This window comes from Schistocerca serialis, chromosome 5, assembly GCF_023864345.2.
Source record: "Schistocerca serialis cubense isolate TAMUIC-IGC-003099 chromosome 5, iqSchSeri2.2, whole genome shotgun sequence".
In the NCBI taxonomy this organism is placed as follows: domain Eukaryota; kingdom Metazoa; phylum Arthropoda; class Insecta; order Orthoptera; family Acrididae; genus Schistocerca; species Schistocerca serialis.
The window spans coordinates 243259534-243281558 of NC_064642.1; the positions used below are offsets into that span (position 1 = coordinate 243259534).

General features: G+C 41.9%; 1 protein-coding gene across 2 annotated transcripts in view; it reads right to left on the minus strand.

Moving 5' to 3' along the window:
* LOC126481537 (paramyosin, long form) overlaps window positions 1–22025 on the minus strand; it is a 184594-nt gene that overhangs the window by 155106 nt on the left and 7463 nt on the right. The window contains exon 1 of one of the 2 annotated variants that reach the window (XM_050105348.1): window positions 6612–6816. The exons of the other annotated variant lie outside the window; for it this stretch is intronic. Within the exon in view, the coding sequence (XP_049961305.1) occupies window positions 6612–6783 (172 nt within the window). The 5' untranslated portion in view covers window positions 6784–6816. Of the gene's footprint in view, window positions 1–6611; window positions 6817–22025 lie in introns of those variants that run through there. 2 annotated transcript variants of the gene reach the window in all.

Below are 22025 nucleotides of genomic sequence, written 5' to 3' on the forward strand. Positions count from 1 at the left end.
ATATTCGAAGTTAAAGAAATTCTGTTTTTCAAAAATTCTTATCTTGCTATTTCCGGTCTATATTTCACAGCCTCTCTTTTCTTTTGTAGTCGTCAGTTGATTTGCAGCTCAAATAGCAGAGCCCTTATTTAGACCCTTAACGTTCTTAGTAACGGAGTGTGAGAGCCTGCTGAAAAATTTCTGCGTAATATAAATATCCTGACAGTGATTTCCAAACTGTCCTTCATTAGAGGTTTGATATCTGACTTGGGTATGTCTGCGTCTGTATCAATCGGAAGACAGTGTTATGCCACTGTGCCGTCTCCGGCAGGTCCCATGGGCGATCTCAGCTGTTTCCCAAATGAAACGAAACGTTGCTTCACTTTTCTTAGTACAACGGTTGTGGACAGTGTAGTCGTAACTGTATGTGTGAACTTCATCTGCAAGGACATATATACTCCGTAGCACCTGCAAAATGCGTTGCACAGCGAACGATACTTACCGCCAGTATTAAAGATTTCCTATCTAGTCCCATTCACGAGATGAGAGACGCGAGATTACTTTCCATATACCTCTGTGCGGGTCCTAACCTCTCTTGTTATCATGGTGCACGCGCGACATACGCAGAATTGTCACCAAAACTTCCTCGATTACAGATTTTCTAATTTATCTATCACGGTTTCGCTTGAAAACGTCGCGCTTCTTCCAAAGATACCCATCTATGTCCCCTGAGTGTTTATACTTTCGTGTGGGCTACACCGACTTATTACAGTCTTAATAGCGCGTCTCTGAATTCTTTCCATGTGAATTACCATGCCTTGGTGAATCCAAACGCTCAAAAAACACTATAGAATTCTTCAAAGGATTTAATGACATTAGCTGCATTTGGGCACTGAAATGATAAAAGGTGAAAATTTATGCCGCACCCATACTGAAACCAGGGTTTCCCGCTTAACGCGAGCGTAAGCCGTAGGCGACTCGACCTTCCAAGCACGCTTCTGATCTGACCCAAATTTCCAGCCTTTTCACGCTACTGGCGTAACGTCACCTACGCATGAACCCTTACCCGCAGTTCCTGGTTCCTGTAATAGATCGGGCATATACATGGTCGCAATAGTGCCTTGGCCGGATTTAAAGAGAGTTGCCCTTCATTATGTCGATTGGAAATTTGGTCCAAGTTTGTCTGCATTTTCTTGTGACAGTCCAACGACGGTACCTTCCCGTAGATAGCAGTAATGTAGACGAACAGTGTTACAGTGCTGCTGATCTTACGTGACAAATCCTTAAAGTATACTGAGAACGTTAGAGATCCTATTACACTTACTTGTGGCACTTCCATTGTTGCTTTCCTTTGTGTTGAATATTGTCCACCCAGAATTAAATACTGGATTCTGTCAGTCTAACATTCATAGACCCAATCACGTATTTGTGAAAACGCTCCCCATGACCGTATTTTGCTTAGTAATCGACGCTTTGGCACAAGTCCCCTTCGGAAATGTAGGGAAGTTTTTAGTTGTTCACTGGTCTTCTCTCTGTATACAGGATTCCAGCAGCAAAAGGAATAACGCGTCTGAACGAAACCCAGCCGCTCCTTCAAGCAGGCTAGATAAATGTGAGGAGCGGCGAGAGGGGCGGGTGGCGAGGGAGGGGAGGGGGGGGGGGGGGAGGTGTGGCTGTCCGGTTCAAAGATAGCGACGCCTAGGAGCAGCCGCGGCGGCGGTCACGAGTCGTTTGCCAACTCAGGTATCACGAGAGGCTTACTGGGTTCCACAGAGCGGCTCCTGCGGAACCAGATGTTAAGTCCCATAGTGCTTAGAGCCATTTGAACCAGGACGAACACCGATACGCAAAGCACAGCAGAGGTCGCGTGTTTCACTATTAGGGTTTCACCTAGGTGGGCCTGCCTAGGATCTAAAATATGGACAGTACGACAACTATTACGAGTATTGACTGGTACACCGTCGTCACAACTCGTAAATGTATCTATCTAGAGGTCTACCCTGCTATCAGAGTTCAGATAAAAGTCACTGGAATGGCTTGATAACTTTTAAATGATAATGGTGACTGAGTTATTTTTGCGTTACAGATCGACGGTATATTTTCACACATGGTATGTGCATCCTGTGTTTGAATACACTAAGGCCGAAATGTACGTGCAGAACAGTTACAGAAAATTCGAACAGCAAATTAGAAATGAAGTCATCTTCATGATGTTTTTACACACATGTGTATTATGGTCGCATGCGGTTCACCATATGGACGTTAAAATTTCATTGTGGTGCTACGCACATCATAACTGGAGTAAGAGAGGAACATTCGAATACGTAGTATGATAATAATGAGAGTAGCACGGGCTAGGGCGCCTTTTGTCAGCAGTTTCACTGGTATGAGACGTTGGTATGGAGATGAAGACGAAGTACGTCAACGTGGACATCTGAAGCACAGCATTGTATGGGAGTGAAGAGTGGTCTTTTATAAATCCGGTGACGAAGAAACTTGGAATACTTTAAATATGTTATGGTAAAATGTCTATGGATGATCTTTACCAAAAAAAGGGATAAGTTAGTCGAATATCTTCACAACACTCAGGAATACAGCAGCTAAGTTGGTGCTGGAAAGAAGAGTGGAAGGGTAAGGAGTAGGGGCAGGCAAATACTGGAATATGCAAAACGGGGTGTAGAGGATGCTGTGTATGTTAGCGTGGTAGGAATGGAAAGATTGGCTAAAGATATGAATAGATGGAAGTCACGAGAAAACATTCTAAAGGCTGATGACTAACTGACCGAGATGTTCCTCACATACATCAGAGCTAGAGTAACGCTTTACTTTAAAAAAACCGTGTTAATGGGAAAGGAAAGTGATCTAATTGTTCGAGAAGTAGTGTTACACGATCCCGAAAATTAAGTGGACTGATAAGAAATAAAGAGGTTTTCCGGAGGATCAGCAACGAACAGTGGAAAACACCAACCAGTAGATGGGGCGGGAGGATACGACGTGTGTTAAGGCCTTTGAGGAATATTTCCATGGCATTAGAGGAAACCATAAAGAGGAAAAATTATAGCAGAGGACAGAGTTTGGAATATACACTACAATTAATTGAGGACATTCGATGAGGATATTGGTACAAGATATCTTGGCAGGCCGCATCACACCGGAAGGCGACTGATAACACCCCCCCCCCCCCCCCCAAACAAAAAATGCCTCAAACAAACAAAACAATTATGGGAATTTTTTCAGTTCACTTTAGGATATTCAAATGTAAGTGAATTGTGAACGAATTACGTGTGATTATCTTCTATTGAAAGGTATAATTTTGTCATCTACTATCATTGTGAGTTGGAAAATGATATGAAATAAAAGTAGAAAAGCTTGTATCGAAGTATTAAAATTGTCTCTTGTCTCAAATGCGTACAAAAGATGTTACTCAAGTATTCAAGACGAATAAAATTGTCCCTGTATCACTCGTCTAGAAGCTCACTCTAGTGTCAGTGAAGTTATGTGCAAATAAGTGTTGTTAGGCAGTGGAGGCAAAAATAGCGCAGATCTGATGTGATACTAATGAGTATCTGCATTCTGTGTTTCAGGTCGGCTGAGATCGAGGAAAGCTCTTACGACAAATTCACATATCTGCGGCAGAAGACGTTTAATACGCACGACTCTACACTGTCGTTGTTTCGCTGGCTCTCTCTGCGTCTTTCTCTCAGCCTCCTAACAGATGGTGTTCCTGTCTGTACCTGATCTGGCAGTTTTATTTCATTTCTCCTCTGAAGGCATCCACAACTTGGCGAGAGAGGTGGCTAAGGCACTGAATAAGAAGCTGGGCTCGCGTTCGAGAGGACGGCCGTTCAGATCCACATTCGTCCGTCTGCCTTTAAGTTTTCCGTGGTTTCCCAAAATCGCTTAAGAAAAATGCCGGGATTGCTCCTTTGAAAAGGGCACGGCCAATATCCTTACCTTATCCAAGCTTGCGCTGTGGCTCTAATGATTGGGACGTTAAACTCTAATTTTCGCCCTCTTTAACAGCTGTAGTATTAACTGTAGTTATAACAGCAACATTATCAGTGTACGCGGTAACTTGCTGTAAGAAACTAGATGTTGGGTTAAACAATGTCGTTAAGAAAAGAAACAAGAAACTCACGAAGAAACAGTAAATTTAGGCGAAACTGATCTCGAAAGATGATTTAGCCACATATTTTTCCAGAAACAGTGTAAGTATTGCCAACGATCAATGAGGTTAGAAACAAATTTCCGTTTAACTGGGCAATTGCATCATAACCGAACGCCTTTACAGTTTCCCAAAGGCACAAGTGTGTATGGTGGCGAATAGTGTCACGGTTGTTACTCGTGGGGTATGTCTGGGAAGCTCTAGCACAGAAAGCGTCAGTTTGCTACAGAATTTATGCGTGTGAACAGGATATATGCCACCGAGAGAATAAAACGACATACATATTATGCTTTTAACGTTTATCGCTTTATAATACCGATAACATAAAAAGGTACTGATACTTTCTGTTAATTTTGATTCTAAGTCGCAAAATAAACCACTTTCCAAATTTTTCTTGCCACACTGGCGTAAAGAAAACGCAGGACGTCTCGTATTGTCAACCCCACTTTTTCAACTTCGATAGGGACAGTTAAGTTATCCTGCCGAAGTATTAATAAAGAAAATGAATAACCTAAACTAGTCTGTGATCCTACCGAACAACACAGATAAAACGTTTTCCTGACTGAAAATCCATCCTAAGCTTCCTCCATCAATCGTTACATGTTTCTGAGCTGCCTGTATGTAGATTAGATTTACTTGACGTCTACTGTTAGAGGCAGTATGCTCTTTCCTTTATTCGCACATGTGACCAAAGCATCAAATCAATTATGAGTGGGACCTACAGTTTAACGCCGCATCCAAGTCACTGTATGACTCTTTCTCTTCTAGAATATTTGTTCTTGTTGCATTGGCTTGTAATTGCAGACTGGTACTCTGAAACTTTGGGCTGTTACAGTATATCTGGAAACACGGTTAGCATAGAATGTGGTGACGACGAGGAAGCATACTGCGGTGACACCAAGCATTTGTTCTTGGTAGTATTTGCTTCAGGTGAGTTCTGATAGATGTGCGTTCTGCACGTAGAGGCACTTGAGTGCTTTACACGTCGGAATAGTTCTGCAAATAAATCTTGAAGAAGTCGTTCTTCTCCAACGATACCCATAAGAATTTCTTCAGGTTTCGTCCACGGGAATCTTTGAAGGTGAATAGTTACAATAGCAAGGTAATGTCGGTGATCAACTCTGAGTTGTCAGAGAGCCTAATGTTAATCTTTTGCATATTACTAAATGTAATATAACTCTAGTTGCTCAGTCCGGTCACTATCAAGACTATTAATTTTTTATTCTAATCCTAGTTTTCTTTACAGTGCCTTACCGTGGCACTGATACAGAAGACGCTAATACTCATTTTTTATATGTTCTGCGCAGAAGTCGTAGTGAGATGAAGACTGAAAACATATATGTTACTTTCCGTGCTGTGCTTTCCGTTATTTTAACTTTGCTTACTAATTAAAATTTTATGCCTATCCATATTCAAAAATGGTTATTTCGTCACACACACACACACACACACACACACACACTCATTTTACAATGCATACGCATTCCGCTAACGATAACCGACGTGTTGTGCCGTACGTTAGCCTGACAAGTATGCAACCCGCGATACAATTATCTTTCCGGAGCCAGTTACACGATTCCGAGGGGCCAAGTACCCAGCGAGGTGGCGCAATGTTTAGCACACTGGACTCGCATTGGTGAGAATGAGGGATCAAACCTGCATCCAGCCATCCAGATTTAGGTTTTCCGTGATTTTCCTAAATCGCTCCGGCAAATTCCGGGTAGGATCCTTTGACATGGCACGGGCAGTTTCCTTTCCCGTCATTGATACAATCCGAGCTTGCGCTCTGTCTCTAATGTTATCCGTGTCGACGGGACGTTAAACCCAATCTTACTTCTTAGATGGGGCAGGCAACCAACAAACAGCCCATCTCGCAACGAGCAATAAGTGTAGATTGACAGCACATCACAACTTCTTACCTAAAAGCGCGTATTGACAGACCAGGCAACCTAACAGCTGACAGTTCTTGTGAAGAAACTACTTACAGTGCCATTGGGACACAATATTCACAAAATATATCGTCGGGAAAGGAGGGGTTGTGGGGGACAAAGAGGGAGACATTGCGGCATGGCAACATCAGTTCCGGAAGAAATCTCTCAGTCGTTATGCTTTCCATCATGGCAAATCACAATCGACTGAAAAAGCACCTCCATCACATCAACATCGAACCATTCCGTCTGTGCACATTCTGTTTGGCTGCGTATACAAGTAGGAGACATTAACGTCGTTAGTGAGGAACACCATCCGTCTAAACCATCCGTCTAAACCATCAGATACCGACTTCAGTTGCTGCACTGTAAGCATCAGGAACTTACATCCCCCGGTAATAACCTACATCAGTTATGTTTTAGATTCACTTTATGTGTCACGTCTTGCGAACCCCCTACGTTGTTTTTCTATCATTATGTGATCGCACGCTGAGCGAGTGTGGCCTGGACTGGAGTAGAGTAGAGTAGAGTAGACTTACGGAGCGTGGTCTCGGTGTTGTTGGGCGCCATGGCAGCTCTCAGAGTCGGTGGTCGGGGTCCAGTGGTGCGTCGGCGGGCTCTGCCAGCAGACTGTGCGCCCCGGCAGTGTTCGCAGTCGAAGTGTGGCCGGCACGCCCGACAGCCCCTGACATATGGGTCTGGGCGGCGCATTCCGATCGAGCGATCCGGGCCACAGGTTCACGGCTCGCGGCTCACAGTGCCAAGAGCGCTACCTGCCAACTGACCTCTCGGCTGCTCTGTTGCTGCTGTCGTGCTCTCAGAGGCTAGCATCTTGCAGACACTTCCTGAACAAATTTTCGCCAAGTCCAGCACTTCATAGCTTCCGACAGTAGCTTAAAAAGTTGTGTGCTTAATTTTCTGCCATAGAAAAAAGTGCGCTGTATAATGGTTGGACGGTAGGTAAGTGAGGACCTCTTTCTGTTTCGTGGAATGCATAGACGTCAGACTCATTCACAGTGAAATATGTTTATCCTGTGATTCCGTTATAAAAGATGGAAATGGAAATGAGCGTTTGGTGTCATTGGCCGGGAGGCCCCTTGCCGGGTAGGTCCGACCGCCTTGCTGCATGTCTTATTACATTCGACGCCATATTGGGCGACCTGCTCGCCGGATGGGGATAAAATGATGATGAAGACAGCACAACACCCAGTCCCTGAGCGGAGAAAATCCCCGACCGGGCCGGGAATCTAACCCGGGCCCATAGGACGGCAATCCGTCACGCCGACCACTTTTTTTGTCTTTTTTGTAATCTCATTTTGTTAGTTTTCGTTCGATGTATCTGCTCGGCGCGGACGTCGCAAGGCACCCGTTTCAGTTCGTCGTTGATCCATTAACTCAGTTTTTTTTTTATTACGGAGGGCAGCTAACCCTCTGACCGAACACGCTGAGTTACCGTGCCGGCAGACCACTCAGCTACCGGGCCGGACGTTACAAAAGATGAGAAGATACGATGTCAATGGTGAAATTACAACGTGTAGGCAAAATTGGAAATGAAATCTCATTTTGCAGCCGACTTTAAAATAGTGGCAACACTGTACGAGAAATAGTATTTATGCTCTCTCTTTGTTAGTCTCGCCCTATTTGGCCAGCTACTACTGCTGCACGTAGTGAGTATACAAACAGGTTGTAGTATCTGCTAACTCAACCCAGAGTAAGTATAATGCCAAACAGAGGCAATGTGAAAGAAACAAAAAGAGTTTCGCTCTAAAAACGGTAACTGGATATCGATACGATTGAGAATACGAAAGAAGTGGATTAAGTCAGACATCGATGTTTCGAGTAAACTTCAACTGCTTAACATCAGCTACAGGTATTGTGAGAACTAGTAGTGAAAATATAAGACAAAAACACTGCTTAGATATTACAATTATTCCTGTTCAAAATATCCCAGCAGTGGAACATAAAGAAATGCGGTGATCTGGATTCCACCTTAAATTGTACGCACCACTCATAATTGGCTAAATGCGCCGGTTATACCTTGAAGAGCATGCCAGAGCCGAACGATGATACCAATGACTGTTTCTGAGAATTAAACTGTGAGATAAGGCAAAAGTTCTCTGAAGAGATATCCGACAATGTTTTTCTTTAATATTCACTGATACTCAGGAAGGAATTGATCATAACTACTTTTTTTTATTCCTTAGACACGAAAAAATAGTCGCCAGCTTCAGAATCTGTGTTATAATAATGAAAATAGATTAGTCATGTATTTAAGGATAACGTGAATCCAAGGCATAAAGCCCTAAAGTTCAACAATTACAGGAAGTCCGTAAGTTCATTTGCGTACGTGGGCTGAATGATCGGCTGCCAAGTAAATCCAATATCTTGGGAAGCATAAGAGAAACTTACCTTGTCGCTAGAAGACGGAAACATATAACCAAAGATACTGTCATGATGATAAAATAAAGTACAATGTATGAAGATTATATTCGCAAAAAGAACAGACGAAAATTATCGTTACCGAGTTGATCTTAAGAATATTTTAGCTAAAGTTAACACTTGGGATGTAGGAGAACCTCAGTTTCGGATATTGAAGGATTCGTAGATTTCAGAGAAGAGATCTCAACACAAATGACTAACCAAGAGCCGGTGGACCTTCAGTCGTGATAACCAGTCGTAAGTCAGTTGTGATGCTGTAAACGCATAAGCATCATTGACAGAACTACATATACGTTTGAGAATGAACTACAATAAGAACCAAAGTTGAAGGAATTCGACTGCGTCCTTTTCAAAGGAAACATTCCCGGCATTCTCCTTAATCTATTTAGGTAGATCGCGGGGGATAAATCTAGTTGGCCAGGTGGGAAACAGGAATCTGATGTTTCGATCATTGTGATAGAGTTAGAGAGAGAGGGAGAGAAAAAGAGGGAGAGAGAACGTGTCGAGCCAGTTGGAAGCTCCCAGCTGCCGAGGGAAACAGGATGTTCACTTCAGAGGGTTTCCTTGACTGTTCGACTATGGTGGACTGTCACAATGAAGGACAAAGTTTTGTAGGTCTCTCAAAATTAATTTTTGGATAATAATAGCCCGTGAGCAGGCATAGAATTCACATGTAAGTAAGGTTTCTCACGGAACATAGAGCCTCGAGGTTAGCAACACTTCAGGAACAACGCCATGTGGTGCTCTGAAAATAGAAGAGGGTCGTCTAGACTGATGAGTGTCACATTTGTTGGTACATGCTGATGGTAGAGGACGAGTACATGGAAACCATATGAGGTGATGCATCTCACCAGCCGACAGGGCGTGGTTTGCACCTACCTTGGAAGTATTGCACATCTGTGAAATCCAAACCTGCTGTTGTGTAACAGTGAATGTCTTTCTCCATTGCACACTATGACAACAGTCACAAGGACTAAGATCAGGTGAATAGGGGGGCTGTTTTCATTGGCAGACCTTTTAAGAAGATCAACGCACACGTTTCTTCAATTGTCCTTCTTCTCGGCTTTGAGGTTTTTCGGCACTATTTTTGCACAAATCTTTCGCATGTGTAAATCTTCGGTCAAAATTTGATGTACGGTGAAAACGTGTAAGTATAATGGATTACCCATCATCATTATTGTTAAACGTCGGTCTGATCTCACAAGAGCACGCATACGTCCGACTTTTTTGTCGATTTTTGAAGTTGAAGGTCTCCCCGAGTGAGGTTCAGCTTCAACGTGTTCTCGGACTACCAAAAATGATTCTTGCGATCGAAAAACTCGTGCTCTTGATAAGGAATGTTCCCCATAGTCCTGTTTCAACTTTTCAAACGTGATACTTGCGGATTACCCAAGTTTAACACCAAACTTGATGGCATGACGTTGCTCTAAAATCCGCTATTCCATTTTCATGACAACAAAAACACAACTCCGCTGTTGGCGCTCTCAAAAATCACGTGATGGCTGCACAGAGCTGAAGTTCGGATGGAGCATCTGGAGGACATAAACACACCAGCCTATACGAGTAAAACAACACAGCGTTGCCAGACCGCTCGCAATGTCGTCAGTCTAATTACTTTACTCACACACCTCATACGACGTGAGTCGCTTGTTTCACTTGCTTATAAAAGCGCAGATACTGACTGATTGCCGCGAGACGATCTAGGCCTCAAAAAAGCACGCGTAAATATGATTCTTTTCGAGAGAAGCTCGCCATCCCAAACCGTTACGTATCGCTGCGGTGAATGTCAAAAGTAGACACGTGCTCGAGACCAGCTGATTTGCAACAACCGAGGATTACGTTTCTCTGAGCGAACATACGGTATAAATTAAGAGTGAAACAATATTCCAGCCCTGAAGATGTAATGAAGAAGCTATTGAAATTCGGACGTGCAGATATCACTGAGTGTAAGAACAAGTTCCATTTAGGCAAGGTGGGGAATTCACTCGTGCCAAAGGTAACGGTCTGAATGTAGCATGGCATGGAGTAGGGACCCACCTGCCGAGCCGTTACGACTGCACTGCACTGAAGGGATATCATGTACGGGACGCTGCTGGTGGTTAAGATGTAGCGGTGCGGAACTTTGATCTCTTCTGTCCTCGTCTCGACGGAAGCAAGATCACGGTAGCAATTTCACAATTTAAGAGGATCGTTCCACTCAATAGAGTTATTCACATTTTAATTTCTTAAACAGTTATAATATTAATCACATTGTAATACGGTGAACATTACAAATGTGGACGAATTCGAAGTATTGTCTTAAACTGATCAGTGAACTTCTCCGGATCTCCAGCAAGACCAATAAGTGACTTCTTCAAAGACGACACAGCACACGTCGGGCTCCTGCTTACCCCAAATTTCAATATCTATTTTTGCTTTCCCTAAATCACGAGCTCATCTTTGCAATGCTTTGTATATCTGTGCTATGATTAGCTTCGATTACTCGAAACAAATTCTTTGGGCGGTTTCTGTGTGACTCCACTGATGAACTTCGTATGTTAGGAGACATGCTCGCGCACCAGCCATTGGGAAACGTTTGCGGGTTTGGAGGCTATATAATTTGGCGATTTAATTTCAATTAAGCGATTCTGGGTCTGGGGTCTGTTTTTGATGTGTGATGTGGGGGAAACATGAGCTATTCTCCTCCTTGGTTTGTCTGGTTTGGATGTGAGCTGGTTCTGAGTTTCTACAATGATGAAGATAATGAGTGAGTTATTTAAAATTAACTGTTTTAATTTATAACATGCGACGTATAACTTATATCAGTCGTACATTCTAAATATTTGCACAGTTATCTAGCGATCACTCGACACACAGAACGTCATGGTATCCTTTCGCGTGGTGAAATGAAGTTTCATAATCCGCTCACTGTTTGTGAAATGTAAGCTGATTGTAGGGCCGGGTAATATCTTTTCAAACCATCGTGTTATAGATTCATGTTTATCAACGTCTCGTGCATGACAAATGATTGTCTTGCTAGAAGTGGTGTATTGAGATCATGTAATATTGTTACTCTGCTCGAGAAAATTGCTTGTGGGCAATGGAATGTCTGTACTGTTTCGAAAACAATAAATAAATAAATGTGGTATGTGTATATTTGTCCCGAATTTTCTCTGAAGTATTTAGTCCTCTCCGAGTCATTCAGTTTATTATGTTACGTAACATGCTGCTGTGACGCAATATTGTCCACACTTGTCACTGAAAGATTTGTCATATCTATACTCAGATACGACACGAGCAGTTAACTGCATTAATCATATGTTAACATTACACACAATTGACAAACACTATTGTTCTCTGCGTGAATTAAGGTTACACGTGGTGCAAGGTAAATCATCGGAGCCGTCTTGGAAGAATGACGTTTTCTGAGTACAATACACAGTGTTGTAGTATATTAGTGAGATTCCCTGTGGAACACGTGAGAGCAATGAGGTTTCTATTTGCAACAGAACGTGAGGATATTGTTTTTAACCTATATTCTGATCTAGGTAGTATAATGAAGTGATTCGAATAAAGTGTCGCTTTCAAGTCTAAATTCAGTGACTACAGACACGAGGAATCAACGTTATTGCATGGTTTTTGGCTATGAGCTGAAAACATACACACTATATAATTTTTGCGACAGATTCTTGTTTAATGATTACCTACTATTTAACGTTGCGCCTTTGTTAAGTAAGTGTGTGTGTGTGACTGTGACTATTTCGTTATATACTTGTGGTCGGACTTCGTTTATAATTTATTTTTGGAGCTAAATATTCATATATCACAGCATAGCTTAATAGTTTAGGGCTTTACTTAATTGTTGATGGTAGTAGTTCATTTTTATTACACAACACGCCACTTACGCAATGAATCGGTACACATAGTTGACTATAAAGCAAGCGTACATAGAGTTTCAAAAGAAGAGTGATGAGAACACGACGGTAGACAAGCCGCTTGTTTACAGTGTACAGTCATCCCCTCTCGGAAGTTCATGCTTTACTGATGGAACATACAGCAGACGATTCCTGGCGTTCATCTTAAGGATGGACTTCCATCACGGAAACTTCCCGTCACCTCAACAGGATAACCATTAAATACTTCGCAACTTATTCACGCGAATCGACATCCGAAGGTGTTTTCGTGTGGGAAGTATCAGGGTTATCAAGTCACTTTGTGCAAGAGACTACGCCCACTGAAAAAAACTGTCAACACTGTCCTCGCATCGAAAGATTTAACGAATTACACGAGATATTCGAGTCTAAATGTGTGACTATTATCAGTTAACTAGTAATATGTACCGTTTCATTAATAATAAATAGAATTATATTAGTTGCTTGTTACCCTGATGTGTTATTGTGAGCCAGTATATGCGCTGTATGTAGGCTCACAAATACATTTTAATGATCAAATGTAGTACGGTACACGGAATGTACTTCAAATGCCCATAAATAAAAGAGCCGTCGACGGCGAGGGCATTATAAATGTACCAAACGCTCGTAAGAAGGGGAAGGAAATCTGTTGCCTCCATTTAGAGGAACGATTCCGGCATTTGCCGTAAACGGTTGAGAGGAAACTACGGAAAATCTAAACGTGGATGGTGGGACGGGGAAGTGAACCCATATTTTCGCGACGCATGCCATTTCGTTTATTGCAGAGTTCCGATCTGATAAGAAAACCATGCATAGCATCCCTTAAATCTAACTTCAGGCTTCAGTCTCAGGTGTCTTTTTAAATTTTCTATTTAATTTTCATTCTTTTTTTAATTCGTCTCTGCAACATATGATGAAAAATAGTCTGGAATAATGTAATGTAGGCATATTAGAAACATACAGTCGTCGATACGCGTGTAAATGAAGTCGAAAGAAATGTGGTCCCGTCTCTACAGGGTATCTGATAAGTCCTTGTACTCCTCTTGACAATGACACAGCCACTCATTTAAATGAGCAGTCTCCGCTGAAATCAGTTCGCGAAATAGCAATTGAACTTCAGCTACCACAGCGAACAACGCATGGCCACACTAAGAAAAAAAAAAAAAAAAAATCTGGTCTGCGATAGCATCACGATACATGTCCGCGCCACCTTTTTTTGAAACGGTACGTGAATGGAAATTCTTAGTTGGACATATTAGAAATGTGGTTAATATGTCAACTGGAAAGGAATGGAATTATGGATCATGTGTAGTTACTGCAGGACGGAGCTCCAGCAGAATTTGCTTGTAAGTCGCGTAACTCCTTTGATGAGTAATGTCGCTAGATTGAGTGTGGGTAAGCAACATCTCCACCCCTGTGAAGCGACCACGCGAAGCCCTGACCTTACCACGCCACACAAATTGTGGCGAATAATCAAGTCCCATGTCTCTCAACGGCTATACAGAAGTATTAAAGAATTGTCAAAAACTGTTGAGGAAGCCTGTAGAAGCCTTGTATAAGGCACGATGGTGCACATACAGATCCTCTGTATACATGGCTTTTATATGTAAGGACTCCAATGTATAATATACTATTCGTATTTTTATTTCTTTCTAGCTGGCACTTGCGAATAGCATAATAGGGCGAATCTGAGACCTTTAATAAGTACAGTTAATAACGTCCAGGTGCAATACGTTGTCATTTCTAAAATAATGATTGCTTCTGGGGGTGTGGGGCCTCTTGGAACTCGTGGGATGTATCAGAGGAAAAATACCAAAAAGTATTTAACATTAAAGGAAAATGTAAACGATATATTATTCTGGTACGGACATCTCGAAAGGATGAGTGAAGGTAGCTCAGCAAACGTAGTGTAGGATTGTGTTTCCCGGGAATAATGACGCGAAGTTGTAAGCCTCGTAGCATGAAGGTGTTTATGGTGCGAGGACCACAAGAGGAGTAGCAATATCAATGGGTGACAACGGGGCGGCGACAGCCATCCAACTTTCGCATTATTACACACATGATGATGACTCAAGAGTAACAGGATTGGATTATTACCTGTTCATCCACCGCTAAGACTAACGTGACGACGTCAGTCCTAAAAATAACAGTTTATCGATAGCTAAAAAGACAATCCGTGTTATGTAACAAAACAAACAGATAAAATCCGTAAACAATGCATGTGAGAAACTTATACACCGCAGTTAATTAAAGACGAATCTTCTTTTGTGCACTTACGAGAGATGTGAGTCTTATTTCGGAGAAAAACTGCAAATGAAGTTAAAATTTAGAAATAAAAAGATAATAAATCCGATAATCACTTTATGCGCCCCGCCTTATCGGTACTAGTCATTGTAAGTGAAGCACGAAATTCTTGGCAACAGTTTGATGTAAAGACATTACATAGTACTAACCAAACAGGAAGATGACTAGTCCGAGAAGCGGACAGTGATTCATAGCTGAACGGCCTCTGATCGGTGATACCTGCCAGGGGTCGTAGCCTGCACTCATCCGCCAAGTAGTTGCCTCCCATTGTCATCTTGTGATGTGGTCGCCTTAAACGTCTTCCGTGTCGACAAGAGGTTTGCGAGCGAAAGCTGCCGAGACGCTGACTCTCTTCCCCACAATGGTACTGTCTCGTCACGTCGTATTAGTGGCTTGGCCGTGATTACGTCTACCGGAACACCGAAAGAGTAACGGATACCAAATACGCCAGTGGAACTTCGAGCTCTGTCTATCCAATAAGAAGCATTTACCATTCAGAGGTTCACGAGGAAATCTCACGTGAGCCTTAATTAACACTATAACAACTTAGTCTGTGATCCCTACACTTGTCTCCATAATGTTTTCTTTACTTGTTGCCTCACTATATTCGTCTTTGTAACTGCCACGGCTAATTTGGATGGCCCAGTGGTTCTCGGCGTGGATTCACACGGACTGAGCCCGGATGGCGACTGAAACTTTCACCCTGGTATCTGGCCTGCAAGAGGAGGTTTATGATGACCAGAATGGTTCAAAATGGTTCAAATGGCTCTGAGCACTATGGGACTCAACTGCTGAGGTCATAAGTCCCCTAGAACTTAGAACTACTTAAACCTAACTAATCTAAGGACATCACACACATCCATGCCCGAGGCAGGATTCGAACCTGCGACCGTAGCAGTCGTGCGGCTCCGGACTGAGCGCCTAGAACCGCTACACCACCACGGCCGGCGATGACCAGAATGCTTCAACCTCTCCGCAGTGTCTCGTGGAGCGAGGAAATGGGTCGCTTCTGACGGTGACGACTCAACCAGATGAGGACATCTAACTTGCTAGCTGCTTGGTGCTCTTTGAGGTCTCTACACCTAGTTTCACTCCACAACACTGTACTTTATACGCACATACCACAGTCTTCATCTGGTAGTGGTTAAGTGCAAAATTACGATACTAAGGTCCGGTGTTCGGTCCGCAGTACTACCGAGGATATTTTGTGTCACTTAATGGCTGCTCTGAGCACTGGTAAGATTTGTATTGTGAAAAATGCCAAACTATATCACGATTCGCGTCCACATTAGACTGTATATTCCCCAATAACTGGATGTGTAGGTCATTTCATAGATAAGAGGAAGTGAAAGGCATACCACCTGCAATAGGAACGCCTAACAAAATACTGCAGTGTTAAAACGAACCGTCGGGCTAAGGACAGCTGTACCTTTCCTTCAGTAAAGAAGTGTTCTTACGATACATCAGTACCATGACCCGAAGGAAAAGCGACGACGTGTACGAAGACGAAATCCCTTCCAGTTAAACGCTTGAACTTACCGTTGGTACCTACCAGCCAAAAGTGTCACACGATTTTACTTAATTTTATTAAATTCCCGATAATGAATTCGGTGTCTTAGAGTTTGTTTTCGCTTGACCTAAAAGTTTTTTCAAACATATACATTCAACTGGAAGCAACGAAGGATTATTATTTAACAACCCATCGTAAAAGCCATCTTTGAGGGCAGAGCGCGACCTCGAACTAAATACTAATGACTCGGAATGTGGTCTCTGCTTCTTTCAATGAGCCATCCTGATACATACCGTATTTTACGGACTATAAGATGTACCTTAATTTTTAGGCAGCTTTTTTAAAAATAACATGTTTACCATTTTTATTTTTGGATTGAAAAACCAAACTAAAACTTTCTTTGTTTAGAAAACCGAACTGACCTTTAAAAATCCCTGAAAATCATCATCTGAACTTTCTTCATCTTATTTCTCTTCTTCTTCTTCTTCTTCTTCTTCCTCTTCGTCGTCGTCGTTGTCCTATTCGTATATAAAATGGTCGTCACTGTCATCGAGAGCGTTACTTATGCCGTACTTCTTGAAAGATTAAACAATAATTATTCTCACTCTAGACGACGATTGTTTCACCCACTGACACTTGTTTGATTGTAGGTCGTTTAGGTCGTTTTAAAGCTCCCTTCGGCGTGAATTCATGTCTGTTTTCATCCATCATCCATTTGTTCCATTCCTCTGTCATATACGCTTTAAATGGTTTATTTCTCGAGACATCAAGAGGTTACAGTTGTGAAGTAAGTCCTCCCGGAATAACAGGAATCTCTGTAATTCCCTGTCACAATTTCTCTTTCATAAAATTTTTGAAATTCTATTAAACTGATATAGCACAAGAAGAGAACTCTTCTCCAATAAAGCATCTTCCCTTCCCTCCCACACTCTGTTAATTCATCATTTCACACTAGCCTCGTCCACCCAACCCTTGTCATGTACGTGAACAACAACACTTGGCGGTACTCCAGAAGGTTTTGACATTGTTTTGCGCTTGAGATTCGTTGGGTTAAGTTTAGTGCCGTCAGCACAACATGAAAGGATAACAGTTTTAGCTTTTTTCATGGGAAGAGTTCTGTTACTCGACAAATCAAATGTCATGGGAGTTTCGTCCTTATTCGCTATTTAGGTTAGTCCCACACTGGTTTTCTTCCGATATTGAATAATAAGGCGATGGAAGGATAATATTTTCTGTTCATACTCTTGTGGTATTTTCTGAGATATTTTGGTTTTGGTTTGTACGCTAAAAGTCCATGATGCTCATAAACATGTAGCACCAACCAAGTCCACTCTAAGTCAAATAAGTTCCACTGCAGCGTTAGCTTAAGAGTGTGTATTTGAATAATTTTTGTATTAATTCCAATGCCGTTTTGACTGTGTCCTTGAATACATTTCAATACGTCATTTTCTAGTCTTGGCCAATTTGCATTCAGTCCTCTGTTTGCACATTTAGTCTTCCTCATTTTTTTCAGATCTTCTTTACTATCCCGCAAACCACGAATGATTATTATCTGTTGGTGGAAGGCCGAAATTACGCTCGGCTGGTCTGTTTCCATGTTCTGCTGCATGTGCTGTTACTAGTACTTTCAATTTATAGCCCGTATCGTATGAATACCTTTTATTTTTTCCACTACGAAAAAACTACTAACACAGATATTGTATTGTTACGAATAACAAAATCATTTTCAATTGAAGATCACTTGCACCGTAAACTGCAATGACCATTCATAGGCTATGACAGTGTTAGCAAGCTTGTGAATCACCGCAACTAATGTTCGTCGCATTAGTGCACTGCTGCTGCCAGTTCAGTCCCATGTTGCTAGACAGAGTTCCCGCGGCATGAATACATGGCCATTTTTAAGAGTGGCGGGAATTTGAAGATAAGCACTGCACATTTTTATATCAGTTTACATTATAAGACGAATTTTTGAGGCAATTTTTCGAAGAAAAGAGTGCGTCTTATAGTCCGTAAAATACGGTAGCTCAATTGATTTAGTGGAACCGAAGAAGAACCTCTAAGGAGTATTAGTCATCGCGCCACCTCACTAGGTCATCCGAAAGTAACGGGAAAATAATAACTACGAGTTACCACAGCGCCTGTCACCAAGTTCACAGCTGTTAAATAATTTAATGCGTGATACCACTTTCAAGGTTTATACAGAAAAGAAATTTTTTTGAGTCTTTAGAAGGAGTTAAGCCATTCTACTTACGTTTGGGAAAAGAAAGGATATAACTCCCTGTGGACCTTCTTGATTTAGGTTCGTATGAGTGCATAGATACTTCCTCTAAGAACAACATGGCGGATTTCAGAACGCCTCTCCACTGAGAATGCCATGTATCGTTTTCACGGCCATGTCTGAAATTATCTGAACAACCAAGTTGTGATGTGCCTAAAGCTTTCGACTCAACTGGTCCCAGAAGTTTTCCGCAGAAACTTGAAGTTTTTGGTTGTCAAGATAATGCGAGTAAATGTTCGGTTTCATACTGGGCTGATACGAAACAAAGTCTCGTGCTGGATAATTCGTGCATTTTTGCGATGAATCTTCTTCTGAACGAGGACAAATTACTACCAGTGATCCACATGTTCGACATAGGGAGCGCTTAAGTTATTGTTATATACAAATCTCACACTGGCAAAGTATGATACAACCATCATAATCAAGCCCAATAAAGATGCAACACTAAACGAAATATACAGAAAAATAATAGTTGGTTTTTGGTAAATACACTGTTCATTGAATTCTGTACGGAGCACAATATATCATCCTCGTTGACAACAGAGCACGGGAAAATGTTGCACACGTTTTCAGATGCGTGTGATCAGGAACAATTGTGCTGTGCGGTAAGTCCTGATTTGAGTGAGGAAAGCATAAGGAAGATGCATCACTTTTCATACTTAGATTGACTATTGTAATATTAAATAATGTTCTGCAACAGTTCCACACATAGACACAAAGTACACGTTGTAAAGGAAAGTGCGCTTTGGATAACATTTGTTGTGCGTCTTGAAACCTTGCGTAGTCAGCTGTTAAAAAAATAGTTACACTACTGACGGTCCCACAATAAGTTTACTCTCTTACTATGGTTTTTGTGACGAACGAGTCACAGTTTGAAGATAAAATTAATTAGCACCCTTGGGCATGGGTGTGTGTGTTTGTCCGTAGGGTAATTTAGGTTAAGTAGTGTGTAAGCTTAGGGACTCATGACCTTAGCAGTTAAGTCCCATAAGATCTCACACACATTTGAACATTTTTGAAACTACTATCACGCTCCCCGTCCTAGGACGTTTGCACCGAACACGCAGCTAAATAAACTTCTATTATCTTTGTTCCGGCTGAACTAGAGTTCCATCGCAATGGCCTAGATGTTGTCGGAGCGTTAAAGCATAATCAAGCTTCCTTTTTCTTTAAAAGCATACACCTGTTACAGTAAAGAAATATAGTTTATAATCGGATGTAATTCTCTCTCTCTCTCCCTCCCTCTCTCTCTCTCTCTCTCTCTCTCTCTCTCACTCACTATACCACACACACACACACACACACACACACACACTCATACCACACACACACACACACACACACACACACACACACACACAACAAGACAGAGGTCACGTATAGCATTACGATTTTAGTTTTCACTATGACATGTTTCAATTTGAAAATCGGACCTGCGTGAAGTTTATTGACAATTTTGTTCCTTGTACAGGGAAGTCAAACCGTAACTGAGAATGAAATAAAATTTACGACACAAAAGTATGCAGCTATGTTTTTATGTTTATTATTGATTTTTTGGCAACAATATAACAATAACTCCGGAATACATAGAGCTGTTTCTTACTGAATCTTTGGGGCTCGGCGAAGGCAGCCTCTGGCCAACACTGTAGTGGAAGATGTTTCCCCAGTCCCTGCATGTTTGTTTGATATGCGTTTTATTCTACCATGCGTATCGGTTGCCAACCAGTTTATTTATTGGTAGAGACGGTTGTGAAGCTGAAGGGGTAATGTAGAAGGCGAAAGCGGGTGCTGGCGCGTGGCCCACGGTCGTGGAAACCTGCCAAGGGGCGGCCCAAACTAATGTCTGCGACGGGCGGAAAGAGGCAGCGAGGGTTCGCTCACTACAAAACACTGTGCGAGGACTTCGGAATTTATTCTGACGTCTCGGTGTCTGGACTCACCTACACTGTGTAGTCTCTCCTTGGCCCCCACGTTGACCCTCACGGATTCACTTTCCGTGGCATTCTGGTTGCGGGAAAAGATTCAGTAGACGTGGGGTGGAGCTTAGCTCAGGCACTCGTGAATGTTGTCGCCTTGTAATGTCCCCACAGAAAATACCCTCTACCACGCACCAATTAATCATTTTCAATCAAACGATCCACATTCATTCACTTTGGAAAAGTTATCTGATCTGATTTTCTCGTAATATATGCGGCGACAGTTCGACGACGCCAAAGTATTTTCTAGTGCGTTTATTCTTTGAAATAACAGAGATACATATATGCACTCTCCATGGTTGTTAAGAGGGGTAACTAGAGCAGCTGCTGGAGTATCTATCGAGGAATTGACGTGTTTCTGAGAGATACATATTCTGCTTTTCTTCTCGCTAAAGTGAGCCAATTAACATTTATGCCGCTAGCGGTTTGTTTGAGGAGAAAGAGACTGTAAAAGGAAAATAATTAAGGCGTGGAATCACCGGAGATCTGGATATGTAATGGGGATGGATTTAATATACAATTTCCTCCATAAATAAAGTTTGTGACTTTTTTGTTCTGGAGTGAATGAACGAATGAGTTTTTTCTGAATCATTTGATGATCACGTTGGCCCTGTAATTAGTGGGGAAGTTTCAGCCGTGCCCAAGAGAGCCCGCAGTCAGTGAGTCTGTGTTAAATCCTCCAAAAAGGCTTCGTACACATCTGGAATTCGCAATCTTTCGTAAAAGGAACAAATTGTCCAAACGATTGATTCTCCCGACTGACTGCAGTATTTAATAGTAATTATAAATGTAAAGATCTCTTACAGCAAGCCAGCCGCTGATTACCAAGACGAAGGACTCCACCAAAGATACTATTTGGTTGATTTCACGTAATGTAATATTATATTAAAAAACTGTACATAGATAAAGGAGAGAAAGAGAGAGAGCGAATGAAAATAGAGATAATACTAATAATCCTCCATTAGTCTAATTTTCCGCCTGTCTTATCACGGATCAGCCAAGAACGGGGAGGGCCTTACTTTACTGTAAAGATTTATGAGTGAAGGTGAAGGGATCTTAAAGACAACAGACACACGTCTATACAGACAAGACATTACACAGAGATAGCTGCTAGCTGCATTCACCATCAATTCTTAGATAAAGAGACGGCAACTTATTATCGGAACATTTAAAAATGTTAAAGCCTTCTGAAAGAACCTCAGTCCGGAGTCTCTTTCACTGAGCAGCCGATTGTGCTCTGTTTCGGTCAAATGTTTGACCGGAACGGAAATAAGATTCCCTAGGAATTACAAAATGTACTTTTGTCCGAATTTCCATAGCCAAAAAGAGCGGGAAATGGATAAATGGGGTTGACCAGGGCGAGTCTACTTTTGAAAAAAAGTGGTTTAATTCCGAAAGTAATCTGGATAATTAACAAAAACTTAATTAGTGATTTGAGGAAAAACAAATATTTTTCTAGCAGCTGCTGCTAACTATGTAAATGAAGTATTAAAATGTTCATCTCTTCAAGGCCTAATTATTTCGTGCATAAAAATTTACATTGGTGTCATATTTAA